The following is a 23,416-nucleotide window of genomic DNA, read 5'->3' as shown; positions in this document are numbered from 1 at the left end:
GATGGTATCGCAGCCCTTACATCGTCTAAGAAATCAGAGACCGTGTGTGGCATGGCACTCACTCTTCCCCTGGTCGCGATCAAATGATAACCACAACAAACTCTGGACTCCTGTCCACACCCAAAGGGAAACCACTCCAGTCAGCCTGCCAGACAGCCCCCCTCCCTGTATGCTTTGATTCCATGTCCTTTTCGGTAATGTCTCACAATGCCTAGTAAATTAATATGGAAAATCAAGCTGTATGTATACTCTCCCTGTGGAGCTATCTACCATCAGATACAGATCACAAGTAAACGTTCCTCCGTCATTATTCATCTTTCAGATACAGAGGATTTGTTTTTTCTCTCTCTCTTTCCTCCTAGCAGAAGGCAATCATATGTTTGAAGAGCACTGTTGGCTTTTACCTACTGTCGCCGGAGAAAGAGAGAGAGAGAACGAGAGAGAGAGACTTCTGTTCAAGCCAGAAAAACTCAAACCAACTCAAGGAGCTGCGGTTTGTACAGTATAATATTGGTATTTGAGTAATCATGGCACCCAGGATCAAATCTTCTGCTATTAACATCTGTTATGAGAGTCTAGCATATGAGGGCATAAGATTTATTTTATTATATTCTATCAGTCAATACCTCATTCATAACTGACTGCATGCCATAGGCCGTGCTGAAGGACCAATAGGACTTCACCATAAGGTCATCCATACACCAGGTATCAGCAGAACAACACCACAGCTCTCCTCTCCACATCAGATCAGTGCTGTGTTGTTGATACTGTCTGTTGGCTGGAATTATCTTGAGACATAGACATGTTTTGATAATCATGGTTGTATATTCCAATCATTCCCTGCCATAAAAAAGGACAAGTAGACAAGTAAACAACGAGTGAAGTGCAAAGGAATGGTGACTCCCCGTCTCTCTGTCTGACTCACTGAACCTATTTTGCTCTCACAGGGCTAATGATGAACCCTGACGCCCTGTTTAACACTATTATGCTCTCTCTCTCGCTCCTTCGCTAATACTATAATAATAATAATAACAACATATATGCTATTTAGCAGAAGCTTTTATCCAAAGCGACTTACAGTCATGTGTGCATACTTTTTACGTATCTCTCTGTCTGTCTGTCTCTTTCTCTCTCTTTCTCATTCTCCACTCAATGTGAGAAAATTGTCCGGCTCAGAATGTCCCTGCCTTTGTAGGTGTATGACTACAGAACCACATACAACATCCCAACTTTCTCTACCGTTTACATTTTTTATCTCACCAGACATTCCTACTTACTGGTAGGCCTAGCGTCCTTTTTTCCCTTCTTTTGATGGGTCAAGTTACGTTGTGTTTTGGAGATGGGTGAGGATGAAAGTTAGGTTGTGTTTAGGAGAGGGGTGATGAAAGTTGTGTTGTGTTTTGGAGATCAGTCAGGATGAGAGTTAGGTTGTGTTGTGTTTTGGAGAGCGGTGATGATGAAAGTTAGGTTGTGTTGTGTTTAGGAGAGGAGTGAGGATGAAAGTTAGGTTGTGTTGTGTTTTGGAGAGCGGTGAGGATGAAAGTTAGGTTGTGTTTTGGAGAGCGGTGAGGATGAAAGTTAGATTGTGTTTAGGAGAGGGGTGAAGGTGAAAGTTAGATTGTGTTTAGGAGAGGGGTGAAGGTGAAAGTTAGATTGTGTTTTGGAGATGGGTGAGGATGAAAGTTAGATTGTGTTTTGGAGAGGGGTGAGGATGAAAGTTAGNGAGTAAACACTCTCCATATTTTCAACCATAGTGGGGCTGCATCATGTTATGGGTATGCTTGTAATTGTTAAGGACTGGGGAGTTTTTCAATATGAAAAAAAAAAGGAACGGAGCTAAGCACAGGTAAAATCCTAAAGGAAAACCTGCTTCAGTCTGCTTTCCACCAGACACTGGAAGATTAATTCACCTTTCAGCAGGACAATAACCTAAAAGACAAGGACAAATCTACACTGGAGTTGGTTATCAAGAAGACTGTGAATGTTCCTGAGTGGCCAAGTTAAAGTTCTGACTCAAATCTGCTTGAAAATCTGTCAAGACTTGAACATTTGACAGAGCTAGATTATTATTTTTAAAGAATAATGAGCAAATATTGTACAATCAAGGTGTGCAAAGGGTAGGTCTTAGGGCCCTACCCAGAAAGACGTACAGTTGAAATCACTGCCAAAGATGATTCTAACATGTATTGACTCAGGGGTGTGAATACTTATGTAAATGAGGTATTTCGGTACATTTGCAAACATTTCGAAAAAATATGTTTTCACCTTGTCATTATGGGGTATGGTGTGTAGTAGATGGGTGAGATAAATGTTTTTATTTTGAAATCAGGCTATAACACAGCAAAATGTGGAATAAGTCAAGTGGTATGAATACTTTCTGAAGGCACACTTTGTGCAGATATGTGCACCACGTCATTGCTCTTTGTGTCTCCCTCTGCTGTGTCCACTGAGCCACTGGGCCCGTCATGCAACCTCATTGGATAACACCGGACAGGCCTCTTGCTTGCTGACACTCAAATGAGAGGGGTTGAAGCTGATTGGCTCAAACTCTAATTGCTAGGGGGCTGGTCCACGTGGAGGGCATGTCCACGTGGGGAGGTTTAAAAATTAATTTTAGTCGCCAAGGTACCGGAGCATGTCTTTAATATCTGTCATAAGAGACTAGCATATGAGGGCATAAGATTGATGTTATTCTATTCTCATATCATCAGCCAACACCTCATTCATTACTGACAGCATGCCATAGTCCCTGCTGAAGGACCAATAGGACTTTCCCATGAAGTCATCCATACACCAGGGGATATCAGTAGACCAACACTACCACAGCTCTTCTCTCCACATCACATCAGTGCTGTGTTGTTGATGATGTCTGTGGCTTGGAATTATCCTGGGACATGGACATGTTTTGATAATCACGGCTGTACATTCCGATCGTTCTCTGCCATAAAAAAAGGACGAGCTGAGAAGTAAACGATGAGAATGTAGTCTCTCTATCATACTCTCTGAAAATTGTCCAGCTCTTTAAATCAGAATGTCAGAATTCCCCTGCCTTTGTAGGTGTATGACTACAGAACCACATCTATCATCCCACCTCTCTCTACCACATTTTTATCTCACCTGACAATACTACTTACTGGTAGGCCTATATTATTTTTTTCCAGGACAAAGGATCCTTTTTGCTTTCTTTGATGGGAGTTTTGCTGCATCTTGGCTGGCCTGACTCAGTTCAACCCTGCATAGTTAGGTTGTGTTTTGGAGAGGGGTGAGGATGAAAAGCGCCACAAGGACAGAACAATGGAGCACCTGCACAATAATGAGCCCTCAGACTGAACACACATGCAGCTGGCTTGGCTGAGGAGTCACGCACACACGCAATAAAAATGAGCATACATTACTAAATACAAATCCTAACATAAAAACATGGTGGTAAAAAAATTGTTTGACAAAATATGAGAATTGGATGCTAGTTGGACATGATGAAGCTAAAGCACTTTTAACCATATGGACACACACACACACACACTTATGGCTGGCTCTCTTTAAAGTGGTCAGAGATTATCCTCCACCACAATTTACCTTACATCTGCCTGGATGGAATTCCCCCTCTCACAACCACCCACACCAACGCTTCATTCTTCCCCTTTGTCGTATACTGGTATCTTCACAAAGGGAGAAACTGTATTTGTCTTTAGGCAGCCGGGCCATTCATTGGCGCTAGAGAGAGAGACAGGGCCTGAGCATGTTCATTCACACGTGTTGTCCGTGTCACTATCACTACCCACGCAAGTCACCCGTGATGCAAATCAGCATTCGACGTCCATCCACGTCTGAGGACGTCGGGAGAGGATGTGGAAACTGGCCACGAGGGGGAACAGTGAGTGCTGTTAACGGCATGTAGGTTTCGGTTTTGCTAGGGTGTTGTTTAATGGGGATGGCTGGTCGGCATAAGCATCTGCCTTAAGTTTCTAAAGGTTGCATGTTTGAATAGAGCAAAGTAGTTTTTATATATTTTTTGAGCCTATTCCAAACCTTAACCCTTACATTAACCATTCGGAGTTAATGCCTAAACTAAACCTTAAACACTTAGAAATGTGATGTTTGGAACAACTTCGAAATTTGACGTTTGAGAAAATGAATGAACGTCTAATTCTGACGTTGAGGCTGTGAGAGCTTGTTGCACTACCAGCTATCAGCTTTCTATCACATGCACCACCTCACTTGAATGTCGTACAGAAACTATGTTCAGTTCAAGAGTGAACAAAAGACAGACTGTTTACTTCCTGCATCTACTTTTAACTGCCAGCGAATGAGCGAGTCACCAAGAAGGATTTTCACTTTTAAAGGTAAAAAAATCCCATCATCCAGAATACTGGGCTTTGAGCAGTTAAATTGACCCTGGCTGGTAAACAGGTCTCAGGCTAACAACAGCAAGATATCCAGACACGTGGATAACATAGATCATATTGAAGGAATGAGGGGTGCCAGAGGGGTGACGTGAAGATAGGGCCGAGGGGTGAGGGAGAGTTGAGCGGCTCCCGGGCTCCATGGGGGCTCAGAGTCACAGTGAGGGAATCAGTCCTACCTGTCTAACCCTAATTCCCTGTCTAACCCTAATTCCCTGTCTAACCCTAATTCCCTGTCTAACCCTAATTCCCTGTCTAACCCTAATTCCCTGTCTAACCCTAAGCCCCTGTCTATGTGGCATATTGGACTATCAGCTCTTTCACAGCCATGGCCAGTGCTGTGGTCGGGGGGCTCCTGTGGAGGGTGGAGGTGATCCCTGAGCTGGCTGGTGCTGAGCTAGGCTAGCCACTGAACGACACACAAACGAAGGCTTTGTGGCCCTGAGTGTACCTCAGTGGTCTGGGAGTCAGGAGGTCAAGATGGAGGAAGGAGGGGGTGAGAGGATGAAGGGGGAGGAGGTGAGGGTTTAGGAGCTAAGGGGGCTGAGGGGGGATGGGGTAGGTTTAGTGACAAGGCTCTAGTTGTTTTCCTACAGAGGGAAGAACCTTGACGTTATTGATTCACTGTGTCAACTCCCCCTTCAAGAAAATAACATTCCTGATGATACACTACATGACCAAAAGTATGTGGACACCTGCTCGTCGAACATCTCATTTCAAAATCATGGGCATTAATATGGAGTTGGTCCCCCCTTTGCTGCTATAACAGCCTCCACTCTTCTGGGAAGGCTTTCCACTATATGTTGGAACATTGCTGCGGGGACTTGCTTCCATTCAGCCACAAGAGCATTAGTGAGGTCGGGCACTGATGTTGGGCGATTAGGCCTGGCTTGCAGTCGGCATTCCAATTCATCCCAGAGGTGTTCAATGGGGTTGAGGTCAGGGCTCTGTGCAGGCCAGTCAAGTTCTTCCACACCGATCTCGAAAAACCATTTCTGTATGGACCTCGCTTTGTGCACGGGAGCATTGTCATGCTGAAACAGGAAAGGGCCTTCCCCAAACTGATGCCACAAAGTTGGAAGCACAGAATCGTCTAGAATCCTATTGTCTGCTGTAGCGTTAACATTTCCCTTCACTGGAACTAAGGGGCCCAAAACATGAAAAACAGCCCCAGACCATTATTCCTCCTCCAACAAACATTACAGTTGGCACTATGCATTGGGGAAGGTAGCGTTCTCCTGGCATCTGCCAAACCCAGATTCGTCCGTTGGACTGCCAGATCCTGAAGTGTGATTCATCACTACAGAGAACTCGTTTCAGCTGCTCCAGAGTCCAATGGCGGCAAGTTTTACACCACTCCAGCTGACTCTTGGCATTGTGATCTTAGGCTTGTGTGGGGCAGCTCGGCCATGGAAATCCATTTCATGAAGCTTTCATAAATTCGGTATTGAGTGTTGCAACCGAGGACAGACAATTTTTTATATGCTACGCGCTTCAGCATTCGGTGGTCCCATTCTGTGAGCTTATGTGGCCTACCACGTCGTGGCTGAGCCGTTGTTGCTCCTAGACATTTGCACTTCACAATAACAGCAGTTACAGTTGACCGGGGCAGCTCTAGCAGGGCAGAACTTTGACGAACTGAGCTGTTGGAAAGGTGGCATCCTCTGACTGTGCTACGTTGAAAGTCACTGAGCTCTTTAGTAAGGCCATTCCTATACCAATGTTTGGCTATGGAGATTGCATGGCTGTGTGCTCGATTTTATACAACTGTCTTCAACGGGTGTGGCTGAAATAGCCGAATCTACTAATTTGAAGGGGTGTCCACATACTTTTGTATATATAGTGTATCATGGTACTGCTGACCTGGCAAGGTGGTTCGTTCACTATCTACACCTGTAGGTCTCAAGAGGTCAGCCACTGTGGCGTGCTGACCTGGAGTGCAGCGTATATATTGTTTTTTGTTTCCTCCATTAACATGGTTGAAGAAGGGAGCGCAGGCAGCGCAGCCAGTAAGATGGATTTGATTAATGAACTTTCTGCTCATTAGCCGCTTGCAAATATGCTTTCAAGTCTCTTTTACTCCGCTCTAATCCCCCTGTGAGAGTGTGCTAGTGGCTTTTAGTGCAGGTCGCTCCAAAGGTCACAATGTCACCCTGAGTTGGAGGGTGAGGTAAACAAGGGAAGAATAAGCCTTGAGGTTGATCCTATGGCCCTGAAGCCCAAATCAAACAAATGTGCGTGAACGAGTGTGTTCACACTGGAATTGCACTGTAGTGAATGAGATTAAACAGACGGGCCGCTAGCGTCAAGAGCATCAACGGCGTCATGAGCTTCAAATTAGAAAGCAAGTCTATTTTCTCGCCTGTTTGCGAAGCAATGCTGGTAAATGAGTGGATAAATTGCCAGAATATAGACTCTTTGTGCATTGTTACGTCTGGATTTGTAACATGTATAGTTAAAAAGTATATATTTAGTGTTGATAAGTTTAGCTGCCAGTGACAATAATATATATTTGAAAACAATAACTTTACGCCTACCTTTGTTGATTTCAAACACAGGCATATAGCTTAGGCAGGCTACGGCTGAGAAACTCCATTCAAGAGAGAATACTTTTATGTAGAAAGAACGAGACTAGTTACATTTGTAATAAACTGCTAGGGTGTATTAGCTACAACTCTCCTCACATTTGTGAGCCAACATAACAGGAGGCAGGTACGGTGGCTCCCGTAGGACATATAAGGTGAGTCAAAAGGAACACACAACAATAATTCATATCGGCTACATAGTGAACACAATAAATACAACTGTTTGTTATGGATTCTCATGAGAATTAAGTTTGCATACGCTACGCAGTGTATGTGAATTGACACTCTCTACTCTTTCATACAAATTTTGACACCGGTGTGGTTTTGGCTTAAGACTGTTTATTTATGTCTGTGTTCTTAAGAAGAAAGGAACAGTTTATTTAAAGGGTATCTAAAGTACATATGTCCATCACACAGCTACACAGCTAACAAGCCCTAATATTACAGTAGGCCTAAGAAGAATCAGTTGTGAGAAGATCAGTGTTGCTCTATATAGTTATCCTGAGATCAAACACATTGGTGAACAGGCTGAGAATGGTTACTGTATTTTCACTGGAGATTATCTGTTGAATATTTGACAAAAAGCCAACACTGATAAAGTATGTTTCTAACAGGCAGGCAACTTGACCAACATAAAACTTGTATAACATAAAATGCTTTTACATGATTTCGTCAACAACAAAATGAATGCTCTGATCTCTACACAGCTGGGGAATGGTATGCCTCCTATTCCAGCCTATGCCAGGCAATGGATAGTCATTCATTTATTGGTGAATAATGTTGTCAAAGTCATTCTGAAGAATCATGTTTTTTTCACTCGACAATGAGCCTGTCAACAAGGCATCTGTCATGAGCACTGCAGGGTTGTGTTGTTGGAGTGAAAGTTGGCAGGGATAATATTTTGTTAGCTGATTGCTGAAGGTATGAGGTGTGTGTGTGTGTACTTGCGACTGCGTGTGTGTGTGTGTGTACTTGCGACTGCGTGTGTGTGTGTGTGTGTGTGTGTGTGTGTGTGTGTGTGTGTGTGTGTGTGTGTGTGTGTGTGTGTGTGTGTGTGTGTGTGTGTGTGTGTGTGTGCAGTACTACATGGCCCGGAGCGCTCCCCTGGTGTCATTAACATTCCTGTTGTGGCGGCTCCGCTAATATTGAGGTGCCTGACAAGACAGCTAACAGCTATAGCTCTTTCCCTGCAGCTTCCTGCTGTACAGAAACACATTCACTAAGTATACAATCAATCATGGCGTTCTGTGAGCTTGTGTGGCCTACCACTTCGCGGCTGAGCCGTTGTTGCTCCAAAACGTTTTCACTTCACAATAACATCACTTACAGTTGACCTGGGAAGCTCTAGCAGGGCATACATTTGATGAACTGACTTGTTGGAAAGGTGGCATCCTAGGACTGTGCCACGTTGAAAGTCACTGAGCTCTTCAGTAAGGCCCTTCTACTGCCAATGTTTGTCTGTGGAGATGGCATGGCTGTGTGCTCGATTATATACACCTATCAGCAACGGGTGTGACTGAAATAGCCAAATCCACTAATTCGAAAGGGTGTCCACACACTGTAGTGCCATGTAGTGTATCTTAATGTGGCCCAGGAGTGACAGATCTGTTACTCATCACATTCACATTGATTCTACTTTTATTTCTTCCTCTCCCTTCTTTTTCTTTCTCTATTTTCTTTTTCTCTCTTCCTCTCTTCCCCTCTCCCTCTCTCTCTCTCTCGCTCTTTCTTTCTGATTCATTCAGTTCAAGCAAAGTGTTAAATTGAACCGTCCCTCCCTCCCAGTCCCAAACATGTTATTCACGCTACAGGCCGGCGTCGGGTGTAGATATCTATCTCATCCACTTGGCACATCCACATGGACACATTTCAACCAATTATCTCAAGCAATGTTTTTGTGAACGCGTGGTTTGTGTTTGTGTATGTGTTGCTTGTGTTGCAAGAAGATTGTTGCATTGCAGAAACACTTGACGGGTTAGTAGGTGTGCAGGCCGCCCATTCTGTTTGCACATGGTATTTAGAGATAAAGGATCTTCATTTGATCACCCTGCTGCAATGCAAGACATTTAAAACTTGTAGTGTATCTACAAGTTTAAAAAGGCTTCTAAAGTTTGTAATTTCCACTTTGAAATTTCAGACTTGATTTTCCCTGACAAATGTTTTTTCAACCACTCCAAAAATGTCCATTAATTATAATCCACATAATAATTCACATTTACTGTTGCTGCAGGATTATTTTCCTGCTGTAGCTAACTGGCTCGAATTAAGATCCTACAAATGTACACATAGCTACAACTGTCATTCTGGCAACCTTAGCCCGTGGCTCTGATAAACAGCAACAGTCAAATAAGACTCTTTCAGGGGAACCCGTTGGCTGTAATGTAATAAGGCCATGTGGCTACACGCTGCTGGAGGATCTCTCAAATCTGTACTGTTCCCAAATGAAACCTAGCTAGGTACAACTAGTACTGTTCTGACAGACAGTTACATGCTTACCAGTTAGCTTTTTCACCACTTCAGCAAATGATGAGGAATAGTACAGCTAGTAAGCAAGGGGCACAGTCCTGACACTGACAGTGAGATGTTTTACATATATGGAGCAGTATAGATGCAGATTGCTATTGAAGTTCCTTTGTTTTCTTTCCACATCTAGAAGCTGCTGAATGTTGAGTGCCTGAAAGGACTCACTAAAAGGATTTCGACCACAACACTGGAGAATACAATAATAATGCAGAGTAAGAATTTATTTTAAAATTACAAAATATTTTAAGAAAACACATTTTATTTTACATAAACTGTACAGATGACATTTACATGACTAAATTATTCTGAAACAGGAACTAAAAATATATTTTTATTAAATAGAAAAACTGAAAAAATAGAATTAAAGATGAAAAATTAAGTGTTCCACATGTTTATTGTACAAAATAGACAGAGAAAGGAAATAATAAAACTAAGAAATGGAATCATCATAGTGTACCCTGATACGTAGATTAGGCCTCTTATGATCAAGCTAAAATAATCTTGGCCTCTTTGGTTCCATTATTACACAGCAAATTCCCCAGAGTTAAATTAACACTGAAAGTGTGGACCCGTATAGACACTGAACAGTGTTGAATTAACACACTGCTTAGTGTAATAATTTGCATATTTCCCAGAGTGCTTTGCATTTCGAGTGAATTGTGGAGTTACCACCCATGACTGAATTTGTTAGTGACAGAGACAAGATTGTTGCATTCATCCACTTACAGCCCTATGGTCTTAACCAAGTGAAATCCTAAATTAAAATACCATTATTAAAATGTAATTATTTAAAAAATACAATATGTATTTCATGAGTCCTTATTTTGAGGACATAAACAAAAGAATACTGGATTGTTTGCATGAACCAACTGCTGGGTTGCAGGCATTGGGTCACAGTTATTTTCTAAAAAAAATTAAGACATAGTTTGGTTTGTTGACGCTTGTTTATTGAGATATGACCCAGCAGGTCAGATCACAAGACAAGGAGGCTTGGCTTTTTAGGGGTGTGACTTTCAGCAAGTTATTTTTGCCACCCATGAGAGTAAATGTAATTCCAGTTAATCTGTTCTGTTGAATTGTTATTGCATGTTATGGTTGAACACTAACACTTTGGTAGCTTTAATGAAGCGTACAGAAATGTGTGAGTTCCTTAACAGCCTATGCAAATGTGATCTTCCCAGTAGGATAGTTAACACTTTCTTGCTATATGTATATCATAATGTTAATATTTTTGTATTAAAATATGTAATGTACAATAATATTTATAGAATTGTTACATTACAGTGTACAAACTTACATTATCAACAGGAATTACATTTAATCTCACATGACCAAAAATAACTTTCTAAAAGCCATGCCCTTAATAAGTCCTGCCTCCTGAAAATAACCGATAGATTACATTCAAAAAGACAGAGCTGTTTGGTCAACACAGCATGAAGGTGAATAAAAACTAAATTCATGGTTAAATTAACCCATGTTGGGTAATCCAAACAACCCAACATTTTTGCCTTATTCATGCAACCTGTCACATTATGCTGGCTTGTATAATGCTGTGTAATTCCGATTGAACTCTAGCCAGAGTGGGGATATCCAACGTTCTGCATTTTTTATCATATGCAACTACCAGAGTTGGGAAGACTGAAATATGAGACTACCTAAAGGATCTAAACTGGAACAACCATTTCAGTAACAGGTGCAACAAATCCAAGTAACATATTGAATTAGTTAAGAAAATGTATCTCATTTATATTTGAGAAGCATAGGATTAATCAATCAATTAATGTACATGCAAAAACATAGATATTGAAACAAACAATTATTCAAATGAACCCGCAATAGACCATGCTGGGAAATATAATAATGATGAGCGAGGTTTTGGTTAAACTCCGGTTATTAACACCAACACTGGGTGTTATTTTAAACCAATAAGTGTTATAGAGTTAATTGTTATGTTTAGAGTGTAGTCCCTGAAAATACGGCCTTATGAAATACTTATTGTATTGTGTTAAATAATACCATTTTAATAAAATATTCTCTCAGGATCTCACATGCTGAAGTCCAGAAGACTGAAAATGGATGAATGCAACAACCATGTCTCTGTCACTAACAAAGACAGTCAGGAGTGGTAATTCTATAATTCACTCAAAGGCAAGGTATTCTGGGAAATTAGGCTTTACACCTATCAGTGTGTTAATTTAACACTGTTCCAGTGCCGATACGGGCCAACACATTCAGTGTTAATTTAACACTCTCAGTGTGGATTTAACACTGGAGAATTTGCTGTGTAGGTAAATTACTTTATTAAACAAAAAATGTAAATTTACTTCTATAAAAATAACTTTTCAATGGCAGTTTGTTTATTAACTAATCTCGCAACTTTTCAGTGCAAATGTCATAACAATCATTCGCTTTGAAAAAACGGAAGCGAAAGATCACATTTCAAGTATTTGATAGGAGATGCATTAGCATAGGAGGAGGAGAAAGTTCAGTTCAGTCTGGTATGTTCAGTTGTATGGGTGGGCATGGGTGGGTTACTATACATTGCATAGATCATGTGGCACTTATTTATGACAGGACACTCAGTACCACTTTGAAGGCATTTCAATATGCAAGTGCTATTAGGAGTGGGAGTGTGCATTTAAAGAGTTTAGTCTGCAAGTGCTGCACTGCACCATCATGCCCTGTTGGGCCCTAACAAAAAACTCATCACCACTTCGAGGTCCACTTTATCGGAACAAGTAGGGGCAGTGGGGACTCTCCGTTCTCAGGATTAAGTGTATGTAGTGCAGTTTGCACAAAGGTCCATCTTCACCTTTGAACTCAGTGAGCGATTGCTTGCAGCATGGTCACAGACAGACAGACAGACAGACAGACAGACAGACAGACAGAACAGACAGACAGACAGACAGACAGACAGACAGACAGACAGACAGACAGACAGACAGACAGACAGACAGACAGACAGACAGACAGACACTTACACAAGCAGGAGGAAAGAACGTGGTCCAATGTCAACAACAATATGTCAATGTTGTGTCGTTACCTCACTTGGACATGAGTGTAGTCCTGGAAAAGCTTTATTCAATAATAAGCGCTTGCTGACACAGTTTATGTTATAATTCCACAGGATCAGACAGTCACAGTGTCTTTATGACTTTCTTTATGGAAGTGCTGGTGTTTCTGAATTATATAAGCTGATGAATTGTCATTGTCAGTGCTTTTGTTTTGTCAATGTCCTGGTGTGCTGTTTCCTTAAGCGCTTTTCTTTCCATCTTCAGAAGAGTTGAAGGACCATTATTTTTCCTCTAGAAATGGCAAACTAGAAAAATGTTATCATTTGGTGATCAACCATTTCCTTCTCTTCCCAAAACTCTGGAACCGTTCTGAAGTTCTTAATATGGAATGGACAGAACCTGGCCTCACTCAGCCAGATAAATACAACAAACCATAAATACATCTTGTTTGTGTGTACCTGTTGGTGTGCTTCCATATAACTATATATTTATATGTGTGTCATACAAAAAGGTGTTTTTGTACAAGACATTTTGACTATCGTCGTTTGATTTAACTTTCAAAGTTTAAAAAGTCACAGACACTCAGGCACAGCCACACTCTTCCACTATCATATTGGGCACGTCTCGTTTTACTATGTTGTACTCATCGTCGAAGTACAGCATAGACATGGTACTGAGCTTGGTGGGGATACAACAGGAGTTGACCGAGCCGGGGCTCATGCCCCTCATCCGGTACTGGTTGACCACCGCCGTGTGGAACGATGACGCCGACCCCGGTACCCCCGCCATGTACGCCGGGCAGCTTCCCTCGCAGTAGTTACCGTAATAACCCGCGGGTGCGATGATCCAGTCGTTCCAGCCAATGAGGCGAAAGTCTATGTAGAACTGTCGTCTGCAGCACAGGCCTCCACTGCTCCCGTCACACTCCAGCCCCCTCTTCCTGATGCGGTGGTTCCCTTCCACCTGCCGTGCCCGGACCACCAGAAAGGGCCTGTGTGAGGGTTCTGCTGGGTCAACTAAGATAGGAACCACGTTGAATGCCTCACAGCCCTCACAACGCACCTCCAGGTCCTGCCGCCGGCCGCCCTTACCAAACAGGGCCCTCACTGCCTCTGACAGGGGGAAGGTGTGCCAGCCGCTGCGCTTTAGGTCCACACGCTTCTCCACTAGGGTCCACCGACCTCCTCCGCCTGCCCCTGCCCCTGTTCCTCCCCTGGCTCCACCTGCAGCTCCAGTCCCTGCCTCATGGTAGTGGATTTTAACTGTGACTCTCCGTCGAGGCCCTTTCTCGGAGCCGGTGGGCAGCAGCCTGAAGTAGAGCCACAGGTTGGCCTGAGACACATGCAGGTTCTGGTTCCCTTCACTGGAGATGAGGAAGTGGAGGCTGGACTTAGAGGCTTGAGAAGAAGCCAGCTCATCTGATCGAGAAGAGAGAGAAACGTGGGTTTAGTGATATATACCGTACAGTCAAGGGTCAAGAGAATAAACTGACCATTTTAAAGGGCAAGTTAGAAAAGCTGACAAGATTCACAAAGTAAAACAGGACAGGAGGATGAAATCCACACAGTTTTCCAACTTGTGTCTCTGTGATTAAAGTTATGTCACACTACATATGAGTGTCATTTGTAAGAGGGAAGAAAAGTGGACAAACATTCACAGGGAGCCCCAAGCAGGGAGCCAGAAAGAGAGTACTTCAGTCACTTCTGTCCATCCTCTCCTCCATCACCACTCTCTTTCTCATACATCACATGCCGTTAGCCTAGTTCCTTATAGTCTGTTCCTCCTGACAGCCCAGTTCTGGGAGCAGGCCCAGTTGGCCTCAGGTCTGATTGTGAACACTATGAGAGTGGAGGAGGGGGGTGGACAAGGCCCGGGCACCAGGGGGTTAATTGAGTTTGCTGTTTGTGTGTGTGCGTGCGTGCGTGCGTGCGTGTGTGTATGTGTGTGTGTGAGGCACTGCTGTGAAACCCCCTGAGCTCCCCGGAGCCTCTGAGACTGACAGCATAAAGACTCCATTGAGGTATTAGGAGACAGCCTCGCTACTGCCTGGCATTGAGCGCGTGGCCCAACTAACCAATAGCATGATGAGGCAAAAATAAAATACATTTGCATGACATTGGCCACTTTCTAAAATGACACAATGAAGAGATTCCAAATGTCTACGGCATAATGGAGTTTGGAGTCGGCTGTATCTTTTTTGAAGCCTAATTATGTCTTCCAAATGACTGTGAAAACCGAGAGGGTTCTGTCTGGGGGTTAGCCAGGATCGGCTTCAGCTGAGCACATGTTGAAGCGGCCAAATGTCTTTGTTTACACACTGATTAGCGTGAGTTGGTGTCAACAGCTGACCACCAAAGATGGTCCTTTTAAAGCAATCCTACGTTTACAACGTACTCCAGTAACAGTGATTTTACATTCATTTCACCCAGACCTGTTCAGACTAGTTCTGCCTCCCGCTACAGTATGTCAGCTGGGAGCCAAAGTAACACACACACACACACAAACAAACACATCCCTGTGGCAACAACAAAAGCACAAGGTGCATTCATTTCAGCAACATCGACATCGAACCCTCAGGGTGCAGTATCAAGAACGTAAGAAGAACTGTATGTATGGAAATGCATCAGAAGTGTAGATATAAAGGTATTGACTCAATAACAGTTTTCCCCTGTTTTAACTGCTGTCATGGCCCGAGGTAAGGAGTATCTAACCTCGCCTCATTTACTACCATGCCTTGCTGCTTGCCTCAACAGCTCCCAGTGATCAACAGGGGAGCTTCTAGGCCAGGGCGTTTCTCTATCTGTACCCTGAGTGACAGTGTATGTGAGGCAATGAAGTGCTGGGTGGGGAGAGATGGCAGTCTGAATCTCTGACTACAAAGATACTCCAGTCTAAAGCATGGTCATATGATCTTGTAAAAAAAAAATGTGGTGGAGTGTATCTGTAGCTTTATATCCCACCTGGGAAAAAAATAACATTTTTAATGACCCACAAGTTAGAGTATCTGAGACTGCCCACTGGCCACAGACGTAAATTCAACATCTATTCCACGTTGGTTCAATTTCATTGAAAAGCTGTGGAAACAACATTGATTCAACCAGTGTGTGCCCAGTGGGTGGCCACATTAAAATGGATGCTGAAGTGGATTGAGAATCATCCTAGAAAACACTTCAACTATTTAGCTTTTCATTCATTTTCTAAAATACCACAAAAACACATAGCCAGGTGCTTTAACCCTGGTGTGCACTGACTGCAGGCTGTGGGAAGGTGAGGGGGGAAGCGAGGTGAGGAAGGAGGTTAGGGAGGAGACCAGTTAAACCAGGAGGTGTGCTGCCTGACTCGGAGTGTGCCTGGGGTCAATGTGCTCCTGGGCCAGGCATGGTTAGGGCAGGGCAGGTGAAGGGAGGGTGACATCTGGGTGGGCCTCTCTCTCTCTGGTGGAGCTAGCGCTGCTGGAGCTACAGCTGCCTCAGCGTGTCCCCACCTGCGCTATCAACACCAACAAGGCAGGCCGACAGGCAGACAGGTCGGTAAGCAGGCGGGAAATCAGGCAGACGGGTATGTAAACAGGCGGGAAATCAGGCAGACAGGTAGGTAAGCATGTGGGCAATCAGGCAGACAAAAAAATCAGGGAGGCAGGGAGGCAGATGCGCCGGCAGTCAGTGTGTGTATGTGTGTTTGTGTGTGCATGTGCGCAACATAGGCAGGGTGTATGTAGCAGGGTGCTATGCTGATTACTCAAAGTCTGTGTCAACAGAGACCGCACATCGCGGAGCACCGCTGCTTTGACAGGAGCCTCGCCTCGCAGTGACACACACACACGGCTCTGACAGGCATCCCTTAGGCTGCTGGAGCACAGCGCTCAGCTCAGCACTCCAGGAATTCCACACAGGGAAATAGGAGAGGGGGAAAGAGCACAGCAGGTCAGGGTGAGCTCCATTTGGCCAGCAGTTAGTAAGCTGCTTTGGTGGTAGTGGTGGAGAAATGACACACAGGGAGGGGGTTGGAGGGGGGGGTGCATAGATTGAGTGTGATGTGGAAAATGCCTGGAGCGGCTCCAGACAGGGCATGATTGATGTTTCTTCATGAAAGACTGTGTCCCAGAGTAAACCCAGAAGCCAGCCCTATAGCCCTGCAGGGTTGCATCCCAAATGGCACCCTATTCACTCTATAGTGCACACATTTTTACCAGGGCCCATATAGCTCTGGTCAAAAGTAGTGCACTATATAGGGAATAGGGTGCCATTTGGGATACAACCCGGGGACTGGGCCAGAGTTAATGACATCCAATAATGAAGTCTTAATTCCGTTACTTGGACCGGAGTCACAGGGAGTTCAACCGGTCCAAGCGGCTATACCAACGACAATCGAGATGCTCACATCTCCCCCTGCCCTCCGCTTCGCTCCCGTGGTTACGGGACACCGAATACCGCCGCCAAAGCGAGGGCCCGCGGGACCGTGTCATAAGAGACGGGAGGTTGGCACTGTTCCTTACCTGGAACGTTGGCAGTGAGCTCAGTCTCAGCCTCTGCTCCGCTATGCAGTCTAAGACTGATTGGTGACTGAGAGCAATAGCTGCCTCCTAGCTCCTAGCTTGCTGAAAACAATACCGTTAAAACTATGTGAATTAGACAGGACAGCGTCCCACTCACCTCACAAAATACTTTGGCCTGATACTTCGCAGTCATCCAGTAATGTCCAGCACAAACTCCTCTCAGCCCCTATCAGTCATCCAGTAATGTCCAGCACAAACTCCCCTCAGCCCCTATCAGTCTTCCAGTAATGTCCAGCACAAACTCCCCTCAGCCCCTATCAGTCATCCAGTAATGTCCAGCACAAACTTCCCCCGGCCCCTAGCAGCACACCTTGATCTTTGACTGTGACATCACCCGGCCTGTGCCTGGGCCAGGTCTAGCTGCCTCTCTCCAGGTCGCTCTAGGGGCCTTGTCCCTCTCTCCATGCCCTGGCTGGCAGCCTGGACTCTGGGCTCTGGGGGTGAGTGCCAGCTGGCCTGAAGGCAGAGGGGGTCTACAGAACAGGGAGCAAAGCCAGTTCCATGGCACAATGCTGCACAAAGGCTCAAAGGTGTCGTGAATAATGGCAAAAGCAAAGAGGCCTGGTTGGTGAACCATTATATGACAAAAACATTCTTTAGAAAACTGTGATATGGGCACACCATGCACCCTCCTCCTCCACCTCTCCATCACCCGAACCCACAACCGGGGGTGCTCTCCTAAAAATTGCCTTGCGTTTAACATGGACTCAGAGGTAAATGTAACATAGTAAAATGTAATTCTGGCACACTCCAATTAGTATGTTACGTTTCATATGGGATGTATTAATTTGCAATTCGTACAATTTGTTACAAATTGCAATTCCTACAATATTTTACGAATTTGCAAAATGTATGATATGTCACAAATTCCAATTTGTTGTGGCTAACGTTAGCTAGGTCACTAACACTAATGTTAGTTGGGTGGCTAATATTAGCTAAAGGGGTTATGGGTAAGGGGTTTTAAGGTTAAGGTTGGGGTTAAGTTTAAGTTTAAGGTTAGTGTTGGGGTTAAGTTAAAGGGTTAAGATTAGGGTTAGGGGAAGGGTTGGCTAACATGCTAAGTAGTTGCAAAAACACGCAACCTTTGGGTTGCTATACGTCCGCATAACCTGTCCCATAGGGCGGCGCACAATTGGCCCAGCGTTGTTAGGGTTTGGCCGGGGTAGGTCGTCATTGTAAATACGAATTTGTTCTCAACTGACTTGCTTAGTTAAATAAAGGTTAAATAAAATAAAAACATTCCTATTCGAAGGCAACAGCTAGGAATCCATCCAAGCTGATTGTACTGTTTGTGCTGCAGCTTCGTACTGCGGGACTGGGATCTATGCTTCCTCTGCTAAAAAAACGTTTAAAAAAAAAAAAACAGTTAAATAGGACGTTCTCACCTCACTAACCTGCCAATTATTGATTTCAGTTATCTAACTGATGATAGATTAGAGCTCACAGAGTGTGTGTGTGTACAGGGCCGGATTAATAAAGGGGCTTACAGGGGCTGAGGCCGAGGCCCGTAGTGTGCCCAAGAGGGAAACAAAATAAAGAATTAAAAACTAAATAGACAGTTTACTGTATATTATATATGTAGTATATATATTTATTATATAAAAAAAAAAAATGCAAACACCAACCACAGGATGACTCAGGAGCCCGCTCTCAATAAGTCATCAGATGGGGGAGGAGAGGAAATGGAGGGCCCACATGATAACTGGGGGGCCCTGCCTTGGTTGTGTAACGTAGAGTTTTCTGCAAATTATAAATATTTTACATGGGGCAGGGAGTAATTTTTGCAGTTTTAACGCTAATTACCTGCGATTCTACACATTCTGCCATGACTTATGGCATGTTAATGATATCTGAGTGAAAGTGACAAACAAAATGAATTGGGGCCCCCTGGGGGTCAGGGTCCCTGGGAACGTGCCCTGCGTGCCTGGTCGGTATTCGGCCATGATTACTACAAGTTTAGATAGCTGGCTAGATTAACTTACCAATCAAAAAATTGGTAACTGACATGGCTAATTGAGTTACTGTCAGTGTCTGACATAACAGGAGAAAAACTGTTGATGCACAACCATCTATGATTTGCTCATCTGGCCTTGTGTGTGAGTCCACTGTAAACCCCAATGTGCTGTTATTACTCAAATGTTTTGAGGAAACCCATTGCACTTAATATATCTGAGTACAGAAAAACGTGCTGATTGTCTACACTGTAACGGAAAACTGTAATTTATCCGGTAATTTGGGGTATTATCAACAGAAAAATACTCTGAAACATTTTACTGCAGTATACTGCAAATTATGGTGCATTTTGGGAAATGTTATGGGCAGGGAAATATTTCCAATGGTACTGTAATTCCACCCCAAAGAAGGTCACCCGTGATACAAGTCAGTATTAGAAGTTCATCCATGTCTGAGGATGTCAACTGGCCACTAGGGGTAACAGTGTGTGCTGTTACCTTCAAGTAGGTTTCAGTTTTGTTTGGGTAATATGGAAAGGGATGGAGGATGGGCGTAAGCCTCTAATGCAAAAGGTTGCATGTTCAGTGACAGAAAGTTGTTTTGTAGATTTTTGTTTTATATCCCAAACCTTAACCCTTACCTTAACCATTCAGAGTTAATGTCTAACCTTAACCATTCAGAGTTAATGTCTAACCTTAACCCTTACCTTAACCATTCAGAGTTAATGTCTAACCTTAACCCTTACCTTAACCATTCGGAGTTAATGTCTAACCTTAACCCTTACCTTAACCATTCAGAGTTAATGTCTAACCTTAACCCTTAACCCTTAAAGTAACGATTCTTTTGGACAAAGTACACATTGCCCAAGATACTGATGGAAGCTCGTCCAAAAGTAAGAGCTATTTATGATTTTATTCCGTATTTATGTGGAAAAATGTAAACGCATTTGTCGGCCATTGTTGCGGCACTAGTCTGGCTGTAACGCACACTGTATGTCTAGTAACGTTAATTTTAAAAATCTAACTCAGCGGTTGCATTAATAACTAATGCATCTTTCATTAGCTGTCCAACCTGTATTTTTTTAGTCAATCTAATCGATAAATAATCGTAAACTTAGGTGCCTTTCCAAGATGGCGCCGGCCAGAATGCATGCCATGTTTTGACAGATTACATTGCATAACCACGATTTGTGATGCTAAATATGCACATTTTCGAACAAACTCTATATGCATTGTGTAATATGATGTTACAGGACTGTCATCTGAAGAATTCTGAGAAGGTTAGTGAAAAAATTTATATATTTTGGTGGTGATAACGTTATCGCTCTTTTTGCCTTGAATCAATGCTGGGGTGATGTTAGCTCATGTGGTATGCTAATATAACGATATATTGTGTTTTCGCTGTAAAACACTTAGAAAATCTGAAATATTTTCTGGATTCACAAGATCTGTGTCTTTCAATTGCTGTAGGCTGTGTATTTTTAAGAAATGTTTTATGATGAGTAATTAGGTAATACACGTTGCTCTCTGTAGTTATTCTAGTCGCTTTGGTGAGTTTTGTGATAGTGGCTGCAATGGTAAACTATGATTTATACCTGAAAAATGCAAATTTTTCTAAAAAAACATATGCTATACCATAAATATGTTATCAGACTGTCATCTTATGAAGTTGTTTCTTGGTTAGTGGCTATATATATCTTTATTTAGTCGAATTAGTGATAGCTACTGATGGAGTAAAAAACTGGTGGAGTAAAAAAAAAGTGGTGTCTTTTGCTAACGTGGTTAGCTAATAGATTTACATATTGTGTCTTCCCTGTAAAACATTTTAAAAATCAGAAATGATGGCTGGATTCACAAGAAGTGTATCTTTCATCTGGTGTCTTGGACTTGTGATTTAATGATATTTAGATGCTAGTATTTACTTGTGACGCTATGCTAGGCTATGCTAGTCAGCTTTTTTACTGTGGGGGGTGCTCCCGGATCCGGGATGAGTACCAAGTAAAAGTTAACCATTCAGAGTTAATGTCTAACCTTAACCCTTACCTTAACCATTCAGAGTTAATGCTTAAACTTAATCTTACATTTGAGAAACGTGAATGAACGTCTAATTCTGACGTGAGAATGTGAGAGCTTGTTGCAGAATACAGTACCATACCATATCTTTGGAGTGCCAAAAACTTTTTGACCTCTAGTGGATGCATGGTATTGTTGTTTCTGGCTTATTAAGATATTATTAAGATATTATGAGGTGTGCATTGTAAGAGGCTATATTTGTTGCACCTGTGAGTCAGAATGCTGTTCCAATTTAACTCCTATGTGGTTATAGTGCCCAATGAATTTAAAATGTATGAAAACAGATTCGAGTGGCATCTGGCATCTAAACCTTAAATAGTTGAGCATTTTGACATGTCCTTTTGGTCTGTTTTGTCCTGTAGTTGCTGCCAGTTTGGAAGCCTTTGTTAAGACCTCTAGAAGCGCAAGTGATATAAAATACCAACTATTAATTAATATTTTGTAATGTTGAAACAATTTACCTAGCAAAAAAAACCTTGTAATTACAGTAAAATCATGTCAAATACAAACCCCTCCACTCAATTAATGTAATTCATTCCGATAATGGTAGCATTTACTTTTTACAGTTTAATATAGAGAATTTTACAGTAATGTACTGTGTGTCACTGAATGAATCATAACTCAGAAATAAAGGGAGATAAAAGGAGTGATCAAATTAGTGATATGAATCATACGATTATCGATAATTACCTGATTCTGCAAAACTGATTATCTCCGACGTCTCCCCATGCACCTCGTTACTGTAGGAAGCTTGTCCATCAAGGTTGGGGATCTCAACCCTCCCGTCTTCCCGTACCTTACCGGCGTGAAGCCTCCTCAGCGCTGTTACCATTGCAGCCTTGGGAATAGGATGAGTGATGTTGGGTCTTTCTCTCATTTGTAATCTGTTCAAGATGTGCCTCTTAACTGCTTCCAAAAGGTCTATGTCCACCCGTTCTGACGCCTCCGGCAACCCACACGATGCGCACGACTCCTGGGTGACGGTTTGAGTCTCTGCCCCCGTTATGCGCGCCCGCGTTGTCCCCAAGGTACCGCAGATTGAAAGTATGCAAGCCATTAAACAAGCCAGTGTGAGATTATATCTTCTCATTTTCTATTTTTGAGACTGGAATTCCAAAGCACGCTGGAAAGGAATTGTGGTTCGTGAATACAGAGATTAAAGTTAGAGGGTTAGGCTACTTCACAAGTATCACGGTAATGATCCTACTATGCGCCACCGGGAATACACATGGAACGATGATTGATGCACAAGTTATGGTAATCCAAAACAGTCCATGTAGTTTTTGCATTCCAAAAGATCTTGCTGTCAAGAGCTAATGATTATTGCAGATATTATGTTATTTGCTTAATCTCCAGCCCTGTTAGGCTTGGGTCCTTTTTGTCCAAAGCTCACTATCAGTCCAGTTCTCATCTAAAGCACAATTCCAGAGGTTTTGGTCTTGACCGGCGAACTTGAAATGATCACTAAATGAATGGCTCTACCGCGTTTTCAAACGTATCAAAACGAATTATTACAGTCCATATCCTTTGCAAACCACTCATAGTTATCAAACGTATCTCACCGGTACGCTGGCTTTGTATTCGAAACGTCTGATGTGAAGTTCCAAATATGAGGTTACCACTGCTCTTTACATTCAATTCACTCATATAAGCGCAACTTTAGGAATCCAATTAAATTGCAATCCATTTCATACCAACTGATCCCTTGATCACTGTCTTCTCTGTCTATTGGTGAGTTGGCTATGGGACGTATCTGCGCCCAGTAAGAGATGCTGTTATCTTTACAGTTTTCTCCTTTGCAATCACGACACGGAGCCACCTAACACCGAAAGTTTTTATACAGGAGTTGAAACCACGTGGGGAGTTCCACCAACAGCGCGCAAGGGATAGTGCTGCTGGGAGAAAAGCGCAGCGCAGGATGGAGAGAATACTGGTGACACCTTTTAACCCCGAATATCAATTTGTCTGTTATAATTTTACACTAAATTACCTCATAAACAATATATTTTATTATAGGCCTGAAACAGATTGTCATTTTAATAAATATGGAGCTATATCTGCAAGATTCCTCATACCCTAAAATGTGAAGGATTTTATCGATATTTTGAGATTATGGTGTAAACACACCAACACACAACACACAACACACACACACACACACACACACACACACACACACACACACACACACACACTGTAGTTTTCGGGGTTGATTGAACATGGTACTTTTTTATTCTATTCCAATGTGTTTAACCATCACATTTTTGTAAGGTATTCACAAGTTCCGACACTCAGTGAACGACTCGGTTTT

General features: G+C 42.9%; 1 protein-coding gene across 1 annotated transcript; it reads right to left on the bottom strand.

Moving 5' to 3' along the window:
* Positions 1-12,405: 12,405 nt before the first annotated feature.
* On the bottom strand, positions 12,406-22,891 carry LOC111959915 (inhibin beta B chain). Its single transcript, XM_023981764.2, has 2 exons — positions 21,796-22,891; positions 12,406-13,943 (listed from the first exon to the last, which is right to left on the bottom strand). Exons 1-2 carry the CDS (start codon positions 22,193-22,195, stop codon positions 13,108-13,110), a joined length of 1,236 nt encoding a protein of 411 aa, XP_023837532.1. The 5' UTR covers positions 22,196-22,891; the 3' UTR covers positions 12,406-13,107.
* Positions 22,892-23,416: the final 525 nt, after the last annotated feature.

Source organism: Salvelinus sp. IW2-2015, linkage group LG36 (assembly GCF_002910315.2).
Source record: "Salvelinus sp. IW2-2015 linkage group LG36, ASM291031v2, whole genome shotgun sequence".
Lineage (NCBI taxonomy): Eukaryota > Metazoa > Chordata > Actinopteri > Salmoniformes > Salmonidae > Salvelinus > Salvelinus sp. IW2-2015.
This window is presented reverse-complemented; position numbering and strand designations above follow the sequence as displayed.